Source organism: Pelodiscus sinensis, chromosome 21 (genome assembly GCF_049634645.1).
Source record: "Pelodiscus sinensis isolate JC-2024 chromosome 21, ASM4963464v1, whole genome shotgun sequence".
Taxonomy (NCBI): Eukaryota; Metazoa; Chordata; order Testudines; family Trionychidae; genus Pelodiscus; species Pelodiscus sinensis.
The window spans coordinates 20,154,145-20,173,423 of record NC_134731.1 but is presented as its reverse complement, the minus strand read 5'-3'; the positions used below and the strand labels follow the sequence as shown (position 1 = coordinate 20,173,423).

The following is a 19,279-nucleotide window of genomic DNA, read 5'->3' as shown; positions in this document are numbered from 1 at the left end:
AAGAAGGCAGTGTGGACAGGCAACAGGGGTTTCTTGGGCAAGAAATCCCTATGGCTAAAATGGCCATCAGAGCTTTCTCATGCAAGAGAGCATCCACACTGCCATGGATGCTCTTACGCAAAAGCAAATGGCAGTGTGGATGCGCTCTTGCGCAAGATCTTTTTTCATTTTTAAAGTGCTTGTACACAAATGCTAGAAGTCTAAAAAATTGGATGGGTGAACTAGAGTGCCTCGTGTTAAAGGAGGATACTGATATAATAGGCATCACAGAAACCTGGTGGAGTGAGGACAATCAATGGGACACAATCATTCCGGGGTACAAAATATATCAGAAGAACAGAACAGGTTGTGTGGGTAGGGGAGTGGCACTATATGTGAAAGAAAATTTAGAATCAAATAAAGTAAAAATCTTAAATGAATCAACATGTTCCATAGAATCGCTATGGATAGTAATTCCCTGCTCTAATAAGAATATAACAGTAGGGATCTATTATCGACCACCTGACCAAGACAGTAATAGTGACTATGAAATGCTAAGGGAGATTAGAGTGGCTATCAAAATAAAGAACTTAATAATAGTGGGGGATTTCAACTATCCCCATATTGACTGGGTACATGTCACCTCAGGACAAGATGCAGAGACAAAATTTCTTGACACCTTAAACGACTGCTTCTTGGAACAGCTGGTACAGGAACCCACAAGGGGAGAGGCCATTCTCATTTTAGTCCTGAGTGGCGCACAGGATCTGGTCCAAGAGGTAACTATAACAGGACCGCTTGGAAATAGTGATCATAATATAACAACATTTAACATTCCTGTGGTGGGAAGAACAACTCAGCAGCCCAACACTGTGGCATTTAATTTCAAAAAGGGGATTATGCAAAAATGAGGAGGTTAGTTAAACAGAAATTAAAAGGTACAAGTGACTAAAGTAAAATCCCTGCATGGACACTTTTCAAAGACACCATAATAGAGGCCCAACTTAAATGTATACCCCAAATTAAAAAACATAGAAGAACTAATAAAGAGCCACCGTGGTTTAACAACCATGTAAAAGAAGCAGTCAGAGATAAAAATACATCTTTTAAAAATGGAAGTAAAATCCTAGTGAGGTAAATAGAAAGGAGCATAAACACTGCCAAATTAAGTGTAAAAATGTAATAAGAAAAGCCAAAAAGGAGTTTGAATAACAGCTAGCCAAAAACTCAAAAAGTAATAACAAAATGTTTTTTTAAGTACATCAGAAGCAGGAAGCCTGCTGAACAACCAGTGGGGCCCTGGACAATTGAGATACAAAAGGAGCACTTAAACGCGATAAAGCCATTGCAGAGAAACTAAATGAATTCTTTGCTTCAGTCTTCACAGCTGAGGATGTTAGGGAGATTCCCAGACCTGACCCGTCCTTTGTAGGTGACAAATCTGAGGACTTATCACAGACTGAAGTGTCATTAGAGGAGGTTTTGGAATTAATTGATAAATTTAACAGTAACAAGTCACCGGGACCAGATGGCATTCACCCAAGAGTTCTGAGAGAACTCAAATGTGAAATTGCAGAACTATTAACTATGGTTTGTAACCTATCCTTTAAATCAGCTTCCGTACCCAATGACTGAAAGATAGCTAATGTAACGCCAATATTTAAAAAGGGCTCTAGAGGCAATCCCGGCAGTTACAGACTGGTAAATCTAATGTCAGTACTGGGCAAATTAGTTGAAACAATAGTAAAGAAAGAATAAAATTGTCAGACACGTAGAAGAACATCATTTGTTGGGCAAAAGTCAACATGGTTTCTGTAAAGGGAAATCATGTCTTACTAATTTATTAGAATTCTTTGAAGGGGTCAACAAACTAATTTATTAGCGTTCTTTGAAGGGGTCATCAAACATGTGGACAAGGGGGATCCAGTGGATATAGTGTACTTAGATTTCCAGTAAGCCTTTGACAAGGTCCCTCACCAAAGGCTCTTACGTAAATTAAGTTGTCATGGGATAAGAGGGAAGATTCTTTCATGGACTGAGAACTAGTTAAAAGACAAGAAACAAAGGGTAGGAATAAAAGGTAAATTTTCAGAATGGAGAGGGGTAACTAGTGGTGTTCCCCAAGGGTCAGTCCTAGGACCAATCCTATTCAACATATTCATAAATGATCTGGAGAAAGGAGTAAACAGTGAGGTGGCAAAGTTTGCAGACAACACTAAACTGCTCAAGGTAGTTAAGACCAAAGCAGACTGTGAAGAACTCCAAAAAGATCTCACAAAACTTAGTGACTGGGCAACAAAATGGCAAATGAAATTTAATGTGGATAAATGTAAAGTAATGCACATTGGGAAAAATAACCCCAACTATGCATATAATATGATGGGGGCTAATTTAGCTACCACTAATCAGGAAAGAGATCTTGGAGTCATCATGGATAGTTCTCTGAAGACATCCACGCAGTGTGCAGTGGCAGTCAAAAAAACAAACAGGATGTTAGAAATCATTAAAAAAGGGGATAGAGAATAAGACAGAGAATAAGACAGAGAATATCTTATTTCCCTTTTATAAATCCATGGTACACCCACATCTGCAATACTGCATACAGATGTGGTCTCATCTCAAAATAGATATACTGGCATTAGAAAAGGTTCAGAGAAGGGCAACAAAAATGATTAGGGGTTTGGAACGGGCCCCATCTGAGGAGAGATTAGAGACTGGGACTTTTCAGCTTGGAAAAGAGGAGACTAAGGGGGGGATAAGATAGAGGTATATAAACTCATGAGTGGTACGAAGAAAGTGAATAAGGAAAAGTTATTTACTTGTTCCCATAATATAAGAACTAGGGGCCACCAAATTAAACTAATGGGCAGCAGGTTTAAAACAAATAAAAGGAAGTTCTTCTTCACACTGCACATAGTCAATCTGTGGAACTCCTTGCCTGAGGAGGCTGTGAAGGCTAGGACTATAACAGGGTTTAAAGAGAACCAGATAAATGCATGGAGGTTAAGTCCATAAATGGCTATTAGCTAGTATTGATAAGGAATGGTGTCCCTAGCCTCTGTTTGTCAGAGGATGGAGATGGATGGCAGGAGAGAGATCGCTTGATCATTACCTGTTCGATTCCCTCCCTCTGGGGCATCTGGCATTGGCCACTGTCGGCAGACAGGATACTGGGCTGGATGGACCTTTGCTCTGATCCAGTCTGGCCATTCTTGTGTGTCAGTCTCATAATGTATGTGCTCAAAATACTACTTAGGGCATCACTCTCACACCAAAGAGTCTTCCTTGGGATTTTGCCTGAGACTTACTGGGAACAGTCAGGCTGCATGCTGGTATATACACCTACCTATGGAAAACAGTTAATACTAAGCAGTATCCGAACAGGTAAAAGGGGGAACAATGGAGATCCACTGATGTAACTGCCATTTCCTTCCCTTCTGATGCCAGCTGCAGAGGTCTCTGCTCTCTTAAAAGAACTTTATTGCTTTTCCAGTTGTGACTGAGGTCAGGTCTAGACTCGCGGGACGATCACCCCTCTGGCAGTCAATCTTCCACCCTTCGATTTAGCAGGTCTAATAAAGACCCACTATCTCAAGTGCTGAAGGCTCCCGCCCTTAGCTTTAGTACTCCTAGCTGTGACAAGAAGGGACGTTGATGGGAGCTTCTCTCCTATTGACCGCCCACTGTGGGAACAGTGCTGGAGTTTGGCTCAAGGTACGTAGCTGGAATTGTGTAGCTTAAACCAACCTTCCCCATGGAATAGACTTGGCCTAAGTTTCCATTCATGGTTTGTAGAAAAAAAAAAAGTATATGGCAGAGGTAGGAATGTTTCAAATCCAGCTGAGTTTCACATGACATTCTTAGGCTGTTTACAGAACATACAAATACAACTGCTAGTGGAGCAATTAAGGAGGACATTTAAAGACAAGTCAGAATCCTACAGCTGGAAGAGACCTCAGGAGTCATCTAGTCCAGTCCCCTGCCTAAAACAGGACCAAGCACAACTAAACCATCCCAGCCAGGGCTTTGTCAAACCAGGACTTAAAAACCTCTAGAGATGGAGATTCCACCACCTCCCTAGGGAACCCATCCCAGTGCTTCCCCACTGTCCTTGGGAAATAGTTTTTCCTAATATTGAACCTCGCCCACTGCAACTTGAGCCCATTGCTCTTTGTTCGATTATCTGACTAGAATCCCATCCCTTGGGAATGCCTCCATCTACAAGCTAGCCAGCACTTGAACACTTACATGGAGATGTTTCCTTAAATGCTGAGTATTTTTAAGTAACTTGTGTGGTTTGTGAATTAATCTGAACCGAATGGGGATCTAGTCAGTGATTTTTACAGTATTCTATTTGTACACCCAGACTTTTTTCCCCTACAGCTTTCCATTTTTGGTTTTTCTGCTCCCTAATGATAGCATCCTTTACTACCTGGAAGAGACTATTCTCAGTGAGCAGGGGGAGGAGTAAAGGTCTCAAGCTGCATTAGGGGAGGTCTAATTTGGATATTAGTAAAATAGTTTTTTCTAGGAAGGTGATTAAGCACTGGGATGGGTTCCCTAGGGAGGTGGAGGAATCTCCATCCCTAGAGGTTTTTAAGTCCTGGCTTGACAAAGCCCTGGCTGGGATGATTTAGTTGGCATTGGTCCTGTTTTGGGCAGAGGGCTGGACTTGATGACCTCCTGAGGTCTCTTCCAGCCCTAGGATTCTATGATCTGTCACCACTGAGAACAGCCTCTCCATTCTCAGTGGAAACTCCTTACAGGTAGTTAAAGGCTGATATCAAATGTTCCCCTCCCTCTTCTTCTATAGAGTAAACAAGCCCAAATTCCTCAGTCTCTCCTCATAGGCAGGGCTTGACAAACTGCTGAATCTACTCGCCCGTGGCGAGATTTCAGCTGGTCGCGCCACAAGCCCCATTCACTGGTGCTTTGCGCATCCACAGTGCCGTCTTGCGCGTGCTTAGTGCGGGGCTGGCGAGTGGCTCTTGTTGGGGTTTGTCTAGCCATGCTCATAGGCCATATGCTCCCGCCCCCTCATCATTTTCGTTGCCCTCCTCTGGATTGTCTCCAATGCATCCACATCCCTTCTGTTGAGGGGGCCCAGAATTGGGACAACACTCCAGATTTGGCCTTACTAGTGCCAAATAAAGAGGAGTAGTCACTTCTCTGGATCTGCTGGCAATGCTCCTCCTAATGCACCCTAATATGCCATTAGCCCTCTTGGCTACAAGGGCACACTGTTGACTCATATCCAGCTTCTCATCCACTGTAATCCCCAGGTCCTTTTCTGCAGAACTGCTACTTAGCCAGTCAGTCCCCAGCCTGTACCAATGCTTGGGATTCTTCTGTCCCACATGCAGGACTCTACACTTGTCCTTGTTGAACCTCATCAGAATTCTTTTGGCCCAATCCTTTAATCCAGGGGAGTCCAAACTTTTTTCCAAGAGGGCCAGATTTGATGAAGTGAACATGCGTGAGGGCCAACCATTGTGCCTGACATTCTTTGAACCATTAAAATTAAATGCAAATTAACTATTTTATGCAAAGTTTATTGCAAACGGCATACTTTTCATTTCGTCACATGGATGACAAATCTAAACAGGTGTTAAATCACTCTGCCTTTCATATCTGAAGGCCAGATGAAAAAAAAATCCAGGAAGCTGAACTATAGGTCAGGAACATTGTAAAGTACATTACATATTATTGGTAATAAAGGTTGTCTGTCAACTTTTAAGTTCAAAAAATATGAACAGGAACATAACACCAAGTATACATGTTGTGTCCAAATACATTTATAACTGATTTAGACCAACTGACATTAACTGAGATTTTACAATGTATTCATCTCAATACATATGGATGCGTTGGGGGCCTTAAAAGATAGATATTGCCAAATTACCTGTGGGGCCGTATTAAACCAGAACACAGGCCGCAATTGGCTCGCGGGCCGGACTTTGGACATGCCTGCTTTAATCTGCCCTATTCCTGCCCTCCAGCATATCTACCTCTCCCCCACCTAAGCATCATCCACAAACTTCAAGGGTGCAATCCATCCCCGCATTCAGATCAATAAAGATGTTCAACAAAACAGGCCCTGGAACCGATCCTTGGGGCACTCTGCTAGAAACCAACTGCCAATCATAGCCGTTGATCACTACTCATTGGGCCCAACAATGTAGCCAGCTTTCTATCCACCTTACAGCCCATTTATCCAATCCATACTTCCACAATATTCTTGCCAGCAAATTTAAGGGAGACCGTGTCAAAGGCTTTGCTAAAGTCATCCCCGTGTCCACAGACGCAGTTACCTCATCCTAGAAGCTAATCAGATTGGTCAGGCACGACTTGCCCTTGGTGAATCCATGTTGACTATTCCTGATCCCTTTCCCCCCTTCCTAGTACTTCAGAATGGCTTCCTTGAGGATCCCCTCCAGGATTTTTCTAGGGACTGAGGTGAGGTGGACCAGTCTGTAGTTCCCTGGATTGTCATCCTTCCCTTGTCTAAAGAGGGGCCCTATATGTTTACCTCTTTCCAGTTGTCCATGACCTCCCGCACTTGCCACAAGTTTTCAAAAATAAAGGCCAATGACCAAAGTCAATATTTCCAGCTTTCTTTAGAGTAAGGTTTTTCAAACTTCCTGTCACCATGACCCCCTTCTGACAACAAAAGCTACAATACGACTCCAGGTGGGGGAAATCAAAGTCTGCCTGAGTCCCACTGCCCCTGGTGGAGGGGGGCTGTCAGCTTTCAGTCTAAGCTGCACAGCATCACAGGTGATTCATCAGCCCTACCCAGTCAGACAGCCCCATGCATGGAGGAGCCCTGAGCCTCTGACTGGGTGGGGCTAATCCCCTGTGAAGCTGTGCTGCCATGCAGCTTCGAGGGAACACAGGCTGTCACCAGAGCCCGGCCATCAAGGGCTGAAGCCCTCAGGCTTTGACCCTAGATCAGTGTTCCCTGTGAGCTGAGCATTTGGGTGGCCACCCAGCTGATTAGCAGAGCTCCCCCAGGTAGCATTGTTTCTACTGGTAGTACACATCAAATTTATTCTACACACAGATGGAAGCAATTTCAGGAAACACTGCCCCAGATGGTAGGCTCAGACAACCCCATTGAAACAGGCTCACAACCCACTTTGTGGTCCTGACCCACAGTTAGAACTGCTGCTTTAGAGGTTTCTAAGCCAGTAGTTGCAAAGGTCAGTAGTAATATCTAACAGTACAGGCTGTTACTAGCTGCACCAATACACACAGCAGCAGCTGAAGACAACTGAACTGCATAGCACCATACAGGACTGGCTTGCTGCCATAAGAATATTGTTGGCCTTATGATGAATGTTTCCTGGTAATTTTTTCCCCTAAAATGAAGCAAGTAATCCATCCCCATTAAGTCACATACTTATTAGTCCTGCTGCTCTTAGGAGCCAGGATTATGTACATTGATGAACTGCACATTCTAGAAAAAAATCAGTACACAGTCTCCTTCAGACATGAGCTGTTTTGCTGTATTGATCATCATTTAGCTCGTTAAATGCAATAGCCATGTATTTGTTGGCATTAGACAGTTCCAATTAACAAAAGCCTCTGGATTTCCTACAGGAGCTTCCCCTGCCTAACCACCTCTCCCTATTTTATAAAGCTTGAATTAGGGATGTAATAGTATGGTCAATTAACTGATAACCTACGTTTTTGCTTAATGCTATATACTACACGCATTTCCTCCCCTTCCCCACTAGTAATTTTTTTAAGCAGGCTGACCAGCAGCCCAGCTGAGTCCTCGCTCACCCTGGCTCTGGGACCTGCCCTGCTCAGTTCTGGCTCATGTCAGGTCTGGGAGCTCAGACACCCCTCCCCCACCTCCAACAGACAGGCCAGGTGACAGCCAACTAGTCCACAAAGGGAGCTGGTTTTTCAACTGGCTCCCCTTGCAGCTCAGCTCCTACCTGGCACCCCACATTGCAGCCTCTGAAATAGACTATTCAATTAATCGATATTTAACATCCCTAGCTTAAATGATTAAGATGAACTGGGTATGTGAAGAGCAATAACCTAATGAAGCAGGACAGTTAATCCCTATAGGGACAAGTCTGGCTCTATTCAGTGATGTTAATTGCTTCAGTTGTTCCCAACTTGAACAGATGAGCTGTGGGCCTACAGTGTTAGTTTTCCTAGTTTCCAGATACTTATAGGAGACCAAGCTATGTCAAAGGCTATGGGGGTAGCTGGAAAGAAGAAGCTAACATAGTACCTTTACCCAGGCTGCTGGGTAGATGCAGACCAACAGGAAGATGTAATTAAATCAGGGAGAGCAGTTAGCCACTGAATTTACTAAGGGTTATGGATTTTCCATCAATGGTAGTGTAGAAATCAGAGCTTTTTTTAAAAAAAGCTTATTTGAAACAGGACTCTTTGGGGACATTCATAGCCTGTTTTACCCAGCTGGTTAAGCTACAGGATTACAATGGTCCCTTCTGACCTTGGAAGGTTTTAACAGAGGGAAGAGAAGGGAGAAGAACAGATGGTCATCAATAGGGGAATATGTCGCATTTAAAAACCTGTCCATACTATAAGAATTTGAGAACCGATTTGATTTTTATAGAACTGAGGCTCCCCCCCACCCTCCCAAGACTGATGTTTGCAGCGAGCTACATACATGCCATTCCTTGATATCATTTGGACCAGATTTTCAGAGTGTTCAGAACAAACAGTGGGAAGCATCCTTGAAATATGGTCAGCATGAAAAGGGCATGTTGTGCAGAGTGAGCTATCCTGAAAACAGCCCTGGACTAACAGACATAGAAGGGGTGTTTCCCTACAGATCTATTTCTATATCTTATTCCCACAGGAAGGGATAACTCTTAATTCAGAGACTCAGACACTTCAAACATTGAGATAATTTTATTTAGTCTTAGTCTCACATTTAAACAGCAATGTAGCCAGCAGAACAACTAGTTTTGATTAGGCCCCTTGAAATAGTTTGCCCATCTTCAGAATCTTCTAGTTTAAAACTACACTGTTACAATCAATCCAGCATGTTTATCAATGTGTCAAAAAAATCTAAAGGGACCTTTAAGTTGTGTCAAGGTTTGAGCAATCAGTTATGAATTATAATATAAACTAACACGATCTTACAGATAGCTTTAGACCTTAGACGTTTATTACTGAAGCATCTTTCAATTTTAGAACTTCAAATGCTAATGTTCAACTTCTTCGTTCTGTAGAATTTGATTAGGCTAAACCTGTAAATTAAACACAGAATTAGCAAAATTATAAATTTCCATGCTGAACAAACGTTTAACCCCCAGGCAGTGAACAGTCTGTGCTCAGGTGATTCAGGAAGACCCAATTCCTCAGTGACACTAGGCATCCCTAGGGTTTGGTGCACTCCCCTCAATAAAAGCCAGAACAGCTGACGTGGCTGAGAAACACCCATTAATAGAAATGCACCTTACACAGTTTGAATTTCCACTTTTGAGTCCACTTGTAATTTCAGACTTGCACATTCCACAAAGGAGGTAATGCATTAGAAGTTTTGTGCACTTTCAGTTCCATTCCAAGTGACTACTGTGGGATCTGACACACAACTCAGCATGGACAATACCATGCTGGTTCTTCTCCACTTTTGATACTGGGAAGAGGCACTTTGAGATAGCTACTTAATCTTATTGATTAGGTAGCTAGTTATTAAATCTGTACCAGACCCCACACAACTAAGCCAGCTACTCACCATTAGCAAACTTGCACTGCTTCAACACCTCACTGAAGCCCTCACACAGCTTAAGGTCACTCTGGTTCTGTGCACACTCCAAAAATTGCTTCATTTCGTACTGGCAGGGGGTGTACTGGCTCTGCTGCTGCTGATATGCAGGCTGAGCTGCTTGAGGCTCCTGAAAAAGAAGCCACAGTAGGACAAATTTTCATCTTTGAAAAATGAACTTTGATTATTTCTAGCTATACAGAACCTGACCAGCAGAGGAGCTATTACAATATGTATATTTCTACTTATTTCTTCCCTTGTAAAGATAATAGGTACCCCCTTGGAAGTTCTGCATCTTTCAAGTAGTAAGGGTAATATGCTTCCCCCCAAAATTAATGGAAGTCAGCCCATTAACTCAATCAGATGTAAGATTACATCAAGTATTTTAGAACACAAGACCTGTCCCTTGAGGGATTCAAAACCCAATACAGTAACACAAGGACTAGAGTACCTACAAAAGCCTGGCCTCAAGTATTAGTGAACAGAAGTCAATTCACATTCAATAAAACATTAAGATAATTTACTGTTTCTCTCATATATTCTTGAGACTGTGGAAAATGAACTTGTTTTGGCTTGCCAAAGTAAAGTGCCTGCATTTTAAAGAAAAAGGTTACCAGAAGAGACATTAATGAAAACTTGATCTGTCAGTCTCCAATCTGTTTCAGTAATATAAACCATTAGGTATGGAAGGAGAGGATAACGTGTTAAATACAGCAAAGCAGGATGGATAAAAATAGGTGTTCAAATCCGTTTTTAATTTATTTAAGTTAGATTTTATTTATTTTTAAAACAAAATTATCTTAAAATAAGTTACTACATTCTCAGTTGTCACAACTATGCAACATCTACACATACTAGTCTCAAAAATGAATTAATGGCTCTAGTCTGTCCTTCCTTGCTTCTTGAAAGTTCTGGGCTTTCAATTTGTTAGGTTGCTGAGAACATGTGGAAAGAGAAACAAGCTGGATAGGATTATTTTTGTTCTGTGCTCACGTGGTAGCAAATCTGGGCCACGCATGGCAGAGTAAGTTAAGACATTGTCTACAGTAGGGATGTAAAATCCCACTTAATTAGTTAACCAGTTAAGAGAGGGATCCCACCCACTGACCACAGACAAAGGCTGCCCTTATCTGTTAAGGATTAACATTCTTAGTCTCAAAACAGAAACAATGTACAGTAAACTTCCGATAATCCGGCACCTTTGGGACCCAGGGGGTGCTGGATTATTGGATATGCCAGAGTACCAGAAAGGGGGCTATGAAGGGTCAGGGGGAGGTCGGCAGGGCACCGCACAGCACTCCAGCTGCTCTACCCCCGGCTTCCGCAAGTCCGCCACTGGTCAGTTTCAGCAGCAGTGGACTTGGGGAAGCTGGGGGCAGAGCAGCTGGGGTGCTGCCGGGTTGGTACCGCAGCACCGCCCCCTCACCTGAGCTTTGCCCCATGGCTTCCCCAAGTCCGCCGCAGCTAAAACTGACCAGCGTCAGACTTGGGGAAGCCAGGGCACAGCAGCTCCAATTGTCCAGCTGGCTAGAGCACTTCCGGGTTCCAGTTGGTGCCGGACTATCAGGAGTGCCGGACCACTGGATGCCAAACAACTGGATTTTACTGTATAGGAAAGGATGGAAGCAGCATAGGAAGGAACTGTGGAGTGGACTGGGAAGTAAAAGAGAACACAAACAGCACACACACAGCTTCCTAGAGTCCCCTCAACTTTTGCCACAGAGAGAGTGTCATGGCTCATGTGTGTAAAGGAGACTATCTGGGAATATTCTGAAGAAACTCAATCCCTGGTTAAAAAAGGAAAATGTGTCAAGTGTAAGGCTAGGTGCAAGAAACAAACTAGGGACACAAAATCCTGGTTAATCAAGTTAAATGGTTAACGGGACAGGACAAGCCTTCCATGGGTGGACAACTGCTCTGACTATGCCAGGCCCACTCCAGGCCAGGCCTGCTCCAGCCAGGGCCCCACAGCCCACCGGTAAGCCATAACTGGTAAGCATCACCCAGTAAGGTGATGAATCATAAGGAAAACTGCTTACTAGGAGAAAGCGTGGCTGTCTGAAGAACATTGTACTATTGTTTGAAGAACTATATGAAGTCATATCAGTGAGAAAACTGATTTAAGTCAACCCACCCTTGATTAAAGTTTTAGCCTTAGCTGACCATTTTAATCTAGTTTTGACCTCTTCCCTTAACATTTTATTACTCTGGCAGCTAATCAAATCAAACCATGAGGGCATTGGATTCAACAGACTATGTGTCACACTCTCCTTTCCAAGTTTCTTTTTTTTTGGGGGGGGGGGGGGGGGGGAGGAGGAGGAAGGGAGTGTCAAGAGCCAGTAACTTCTAAACACAGTACACCCTCCACTGCCTGACACTAGTCATTTAAAATACATTTCATAAAAGGCATGGTACCAGGCAAAATAAACATACCAGAAAATAACTGTGCATGTGTCCCCATATACCAGCTCCCTACATTAAGCACTCAGGCCTATAATTTCAGTCACAAGTTATCCAATTTCACTCATAGCTGAGACTTAAAATACAGTGTTAACCACATACCTGATAAGTAATATCAGGCCTTGCAGCTTCAGAGCTGCTTCCTCCACCAAATCCTCCTGTCATTGCATGACCTAGTGTGTGTCCTACAGCTGAGCCTACTGCTACCCCAGCAGCTGTTGTAGCCATCTGTGCCATCAGACCAGGTTGCCTTGGTGCAGCAGCAGCAGAAGTCATTGCAGATGCAGGGGCAGGTGCCGGTACTGGAGCACGAGCTGCAGGGGCTGGAGGTGCAGCTCTCATTTGTGGTGCACGACTGAATGGGGGGTTGGGGGGGGGAGGGAGAGAAGAGAGAAATAAATCAATGCAAAAAGAGGCAACCTTTGTAAGAGACTTTATACTTAAAATCCTTTTGTGATATCTGTAATGCTTATGCCGCAAGCCTTGCAATACGCTACGGCTGTTCTCTAAGCAGAATTGTCCAAACTTGAGGATTAGGCCCCTTTTTTAGGGCTTCATGGAGACACAAGACTCCGCTCCCCTGCCCATACTATGAATGAATAGAAAAAAAAGCCAGGGAGCCACGTGATCATTCAAGCGCGGCGCAACGTCACAGCAGAGCCGGGGGGCGGAGGGGGGGGGCGGCGCCGCAAACCAGCCCACGAGCGGCTCCCTCAGCCGGTTAAACATTCACCGCCCCGCCAAGGCCGCGATTACCGGCCGCCACGTGCCTCGGCGGGGGGAGGGGGGGCTTATGTAACTCGGGCCTCGGCGCCCCTCTGCTCGCCCGGCTCCCGCACGCGGGCCCGAGGGGCTGTGACCGCGCCAGGCCGCAGGGGAGCGGCTGCCCCGCCAGGCCTAGGGCCCCAGCGCGACCCGCCCCCGCCCCCCCTCAGCTCCCGGGCCCGCCCACCTGGCCGGCGGCGCCATGCGGGACGTGCGGCTCCTGCTGCCCCTCGGCATGCTGGCGGCGCTGGGCGAGCTCGCGAACGGCGGGGACGGCGCCTGGCTTCTCCGCTGCACAGCCGGGGCCTGGCCGAGCGCTTTCCGCTTCCGCCCTCTTGAAGGTCACCGGGCCGGTACGTAATAGTCGCGCCGTGATTACGTCACGCGCGCGCCCGGCTGCTGGGCGGGGCCTCAGCGCAGCGCGCTCCCTCCTGCGAAGGCTGCTCCAGGGTGCGTGTCCTCGCGCCTGTGGCTGGGAGATTCTCCCGTGAGCCCCTGCACAAAGGCATGTGTGTGTGGAATAAATGTTGTGATGTGCAGTGAGGCATGTGCACCCCCAGTAAAACGTATGACGGCTGTGTCTAGACTGGCCACTTTTTCCGGAAAATCAGCCGCTTTAATGGAAAAACTTGCCCGCTGTCTACGCTGGCCCCTTGAATTTCCGCAAAAGCACTGACGATCTCATGTAAGAGTGTCACTGCTTTTGCGGAAAGACTGTGCTGCTCCCGTTCGGGCAAAAGTCTTTTCCCGAGAAACTTTTGCGCAAAAGGGCCAGCGTAGACAGCTCCAATTTGTTTTCTGCAAAAAAGCCCCGATCACGAAAATGGCGATCGGGGCTTTTTTGCGAAAAAGTGCATCTAGATTGGCCACAGATGCTTTTCCGCAAAAAGTGCTTTTGCGGAAAAGCGTCCGTGCCAATCTAGATGCTCTGTTCCAAAAATGCTTTTAATGGAAAATGTTTCCGTTAAAAGAATTTCCGGAAACTCATGCTAATCTAGACGTACCCCTGGTGCTAGCTGTGGGCAGTCTGCTGGGTGGCATTTGAATCTCTCCTGAGTGGCCACTCCAACAATCAGTTTACAGGAAACACTGAAGGGACCCCAGATGGTCAGAAGAAAGATGGTTTTAGCACAGCCCCTCGTCCTGGGTTAAGGTCCTATCTAGAGGCTAGTGAATGCACATCACGTGGCCCTGGTATTGGAAAGTCAAGCAGGACTATTCAATTAGTCTGAGAAACAGCCACTGAAAGCGAGCAGTAGGGAGTCACTGTCCATGTGGAGTTGATTTTAACAGTTAGTTATAAACAATCAGTTTTCATTTGGCAGAAGAATAACAAATTCAGTGGTTCTCTTTGTATAGCATCTGGTATAAAGGGGCTTAATTGTGATAGAGATCTCTAAGTGCTACCATAAATGAATTGTTAATTAATAATAGTAAAAGCACTTCACTTTAATGTTCTCACCAGTGCCACTGTTCAAAAATCAAGCCAAGAGAATTAAAAATAACAAATATTCAGAGGAAAGTAACTAGAGCCAATGCATACATTTAGTAGGAAAATCTTAAAACCATCTACAATCAAATTACAGTCTTGTGAATGTTGCTATATACAGCACATGTTTAAATATATCTGTTAATCAAGATCGTCTCATCTGAAGAAGTGGGTTCTGCCCACAAAAGCTCATTAGGTATTTGATTAGTCCAGCCGTGGCCAACCCAAGGCTTGCGAGCCACATTCGGCTCTCCCCCCGCCCCCCCAGGTAAGGTTGCCAGATGGCTTCAACAAAAATACCGGACTCACTTGACATTACATCATAATCTACATTACATCTTATTTAGAAAATACCAGACATTTATATTTTCTCAATTTGTTTCCCAAACAGAAAACTCAAATACTGGACTGTCCAGTTCAAAACTGGACACCTGGCAACCTTACCCCCAGGTGCAGCTCACAAAGCCTCCCTGTGGCTTGTAAGCGGCCCCTGCGCCCCCAAAAATGGCCCTCTCCTCCCAGGACAGGGGAGCCTTGCAGCACGGCCATGAAAGCTGCAGAATTAAAGATGGTGGCAGGAGCTTTTTTTTTTTTTTTTTTTTTTTTGCTTGACCAAACATGACCAGGGCTCCTTTAAAAGGGGCAATCCTTTTTGGTTTTGCTCAAGAGCTTTGCCCTGGCTCTTCACGCTGGATCCACTGCTATCTTGAATCTTTGCCCAGAATGGGCTGGCCACCCCTTGACTAGTCAGTAGTCAACTACCTGATAAGCCTAGGCTTATGAGAAGCAGCAAGGGGGGGGAAGGGGAACAGGAGCCAGTTTAAAAGCTGGCTCCCCTCAGCACCATTTTGGCCATGTGTGGGGGGGGGGGGGGGAAGTTGGGGAGAAAGACAAGAGTCACGGCAGTCCCAGAGCTGGCGCAAGCCAGGACGGCTCAGTCCTAGCACGCGCTGGCTCCAGGCTCTGCTGCCGCTCTACATTTTAAATGTAGTAAGCCCAGCAGCTCTTACTACATTTAAAATGCAGAGCTGCAGCTGTCCTGGAGTTCGGGCTGTTCAGTCCCGGCTTGTGCCAGGTCCAGGAGCTACACCCACTGTGACTCTGCAGTGTAAATGAAGTATGAGCCAGGCTGCCTGTGCACCCAGCTCCTTCTAAATTTAAACTGCAGAGCCAAAGCGGGGGTGGCTCCTGGACCTGGCGGGAGCTGGGACAAAGAGCCTACCCTTATCAACTAATTGTGTAGAGACAATACAATTTGTATCAACTATACGATTAGCCAAATATCTATTTCTGAACATCCTTACTATGCATATATTTTTGTTAAGGTGCTACACGGCTATTTGTTGTTTTTAAAGTTACAGACTAAAACAGCTACCCCTCTGAGACTTAAGCCAAGTTTAGTTAATGTGAAATGTATTAGTAGTAGACAAATACTACTTTCCAAAACTTATTTGGGTATAGGTTCACACTCAGAGCACCCTGTAATACAAAACCTGTTCACAGTTGTTTAGCTAAAGTCCAAAATGTTTTTCTCTTTTAAATGGTGATTCGCATAGCATGTGTGAGAAATTATACTGTTTGTTTAAATGTATTGCTATGTTTAAATTTTCATCCTTATTAATTCATTATTTGATCTTGTTCTCTAGAACATGCATCAATTCAATCCAACTTTATATGACTGTGATAATAAACAATCAGAATGAAAGTGGCAGACATCTTACCCCTCCATCTTTATTTCATATCTCACTGCCCTACTTAACTTTCTTCCATCTTTACAACCAGTTCCCCAAAAAGCATACTTGTGTCATTTTCACATCCAAAAAGAGACCTACTATCAATTAGATGTCTAGAACATAAAAAAATCTCAAGTATTGATGAATAAAACTAGGACAATGATTCCACACACAGTTCATTGTAGAATGGGAATCTTATACAAATCTTAAGTAGAGAACATGAACTTACAGGCCCCAACTCCCCAAAACACCCATGATCAAAAAAAATCAAACTCGTTTGACTGACACTCGTGTGACAATAAAAGCCAATTTTTAAAAAAAATAAGCCAATTAAAATGTTTTTATTTATACATATGCACACAGCTATCAAATACAAGAAAGACTTTATGTACAATTTTATCAATATATATAACCAATCATTTAAAAACACCACCAATCTTAAAAGCACAATTAAAAGGGTATACTTAAAATAACAGACATATAACTTACTGTTGGTACAACACTTAAGATCAATAGAACTTGAGAACATACATTGTTTCAATTTACATTGTGTATTTGACACCTCTTCATATGTATTTTAGCCTGTATTTTTGGTCCTAGATCTTGGGAACATTTGTGCTCAGTTTTACATGCCTGTGTAAATTGCTCAGTGAGACTACTCATGTAGTTCTTTGGAGCAAATAATCATATCTACAATACCTGTTCCAGTTGTGAAGTAGCATTGCATTGGGCAACCTAGGATAGCGAATGGGCTGCACGAGTGTTCCACCTTCATCTAAGCGTTTAATTACAAGACTATTGTAATTAGACAGTCTCCCAGGCTAGGGTAGTTTTGCTAACTGTGCTTCTGTACCTAGAATTTGCAGGGTGTGAATTCAACAGGACTACTAAAGTATGTGTCTATGGACCTTACAAAAGGATCTCCTAGCCAGGAACACTGGCATCAATAAAGCTTCACATCCATATGAACAATCTGACTGTAGAATTGGTGTCTTCAAATGTAGTCAGACAGAAACCCTGGCTTCAGTCTTGTCTCTAAAGTGCTTAGAATACTGTTGGCATTATAATAAAATAACACAAAATGAGGCCAAAAAAGTACCAACAACCTTGGTCTTATTGAAAGAAGTGTCACTTATTTTTCCCCACAAGACATGGTATTTAAACAGTGCAACAGGTGAGGCACAGCATTCCAAACAATGCTCCCTTTTCCTAAGAGGAACAGCATTTAGACTGTGGGGAGGTGTTTAAAATCCGGTCCTCTATTCAGCCTGCAAGAAATGGACACCAAACATTGTCTCTTAGTTACATGATCAGACACTGTCTGAGATTTTACTATTTCATTTACAATCAATACAAAACCAAGAATATATAGAGTAGGGATGTGAATGTGCACTCATGTACACAGTTAACCAATGAAACTGAGCTCACTGGTTAACCCTCAGGGTTACACACATCCCCTCCCCATCTCCGCTGCCTCTGTATTAGGGCGGGAGCCGGTACATGCTCTCCTTTATCTCAATAGGCTGTAATATTGTCATAACCAAGATGATCTGGGGCAGAATAGTTTTGTTAACTGCACTTGTATATCTAGAATTTGCAAAGTAAGCCGAATGAATTGTAGCAGCACTTTGACTGGATGCAGAAGGAGTGCATGTCTTGGACGATGCTGTGTGCAATTAGCACGCATCCCACTCAATGACAGTTTTAGGAGGGGAGGGGCAGCAGCAGCTGTGCACTCTGGAGACAGCTTGCTTTTCATCCCAGTCCCTGGCTATCAAGGACTCTCACACCTGGCCCCCGTACCAGCCCAAAATTCCAGCCTTGATCATGCTTCATGTGCATCACTTTAGCAATACCCATAAGAAAATATGTGGATGAAAACCAGCAAAATCTGGCAACCTGTTCATGAGTAATAGTAAACAAATGGTCTTGTGGGCCACAGGTTGGACCCTGATAAGCCACTGGTTGCCCACTATTGGGCCGTCATTGGGCCTGGTCTCTAAGCAACTCTCTCAAGGTCTAGACGCTGAAAAGGAACATTAGGGTCCTTGGGTTGCTTTAGCTGCGGGGGGAGGGGCTGCCCTTGGTTTGGGGCCCCCCCCGCAAGACAGGAAGGGGGTGTGCGGGGCACGCGAGAGAAGCTCGTGTCGCGCTGTCTGCAAAGGGATTTCAGGGGTGGGGGCCCCCCAAGAGTCCCTGGGACCTCCCGGGCCCCGAGCGTAACAACTCGCCCCGGCGCTTCGCCGCCTCCCGGCCTGGCTGGAGCGGGGGCCGCGCTGCTCCCGGCGGCGCCGCTTGGCCTGGCTGTTGCGCAGCTTCTGGGCGATCTTCCGCTCGTGGCCGGCGGGGAGGTAGCGGTTGGTGCGGAGCTCCCTCTCCCGGCGGCTGCGGCCCTTCCCGCCCGAGCCCGGGCCCCGCGGCCCGCTCCACTCCCGCACGTTGTACCACTCGTACGGCTCCGCCTCCTCCTCGGGCCACACGGGCGCTGCCGCCTTCGGCCCGCGTCTGCGCCTGCGCCGGCCGCCTGGCTCTGCCATGCCTGCGGAGCCCGCCGCGACCTGAGCCTGCCCCGCCCACCGGGGGGGGGGGGAAGTCAGCCGGCTGCGCTATCCTATTGGCTCCGCGCCTCTAGCTCACTACAAACCCCACCCCCTCCTGTGTCGTCATAGACAATGTCGCTCCCCCTTCTCGGAAGGTTACCGTCCTCTGGCCTTGCAGGGTTGCTATGGAAACAGAGGGCGTAGGCCAAAGAATCCCCTTTTGAATTCACAGGCCTAGCTGCAAATAGGAGCATGCCTGCCCCTTGTCACTGTCTATATGCAAGGGGATTGGTCCTGCCCCCCACGTCTGTGCGCAGGGTGGAGACATTCATACCTAAAGGGGTGTCACCTGTCCACAAATCTATATCTGCAAGGGGTGGTCCCCTGCACCCCAGTTCTGTATGCAAAGGGAGCGCTCATGTTGTCTATCTAGGGGAGAGTATTGCCCCCTAAGTCTATACACAAAGGGGACCCGTGTTATCTATCTCTCCTGTATGCAAAGCAGTGTTCCCTCTGAGATTTTCCATCCATGAGCCAAGTGAATGTTGAGGTC

General features: G+C 45.3%; 1 protein-coding gene and 1 long non-coding RNA gene across 2 annotated transcripts; both read right to left on the bottom strand.

The window, feature by feature from the left end:
• Positions 1 to 8,865: 8,865 nt before the first annotated feature.
• Positions 8,866 to 13,333, bottom strand: CHCHD2 (coiled-coil-helix-coiled-coil-helix domain containing 2). Its single transcript, XM_075905101.1, has 4 exons — positions 13,152 to 13,333; positions 12,302 to 12,554; positions 9,710 to 9,869; positions 8,866 to 9,221 (listed from the first exon to the last, which is right to left on the bottom strand). The coding sequence occupies exons 1-4, from the start codon at positions 13,199 to 13,201 to the stop codon at positions 9,211 to 9,213; spliced, it is 474 nt and encodes a 157-aa protein (XP_075761216.1). The 5' UTR covers positions 13,202 to 13,333; the 3' UTR covers positions 8,866 to 9,210.
• A 3,949-nt stretch (positions 13,334 to 17,282) lies between these two features.
• LOC142819291 (uncharacterized) lies at positions 17,283 to 18,765 on the bottom strand. The gene is made up of 2 exons (XR_012897146.1): positions 18,632 to 18,765; positions 17,283 to 17,454 (listed from the first exon to the last, which is right to left on the bottom strand). It is a non-coding gene; the product is annotated as an uncharacterized LOC142819291 (long non-coding RNA).
• Between the last annotated feature and the right edge of the window lie 514 nt (positions 18,766 to 19,279).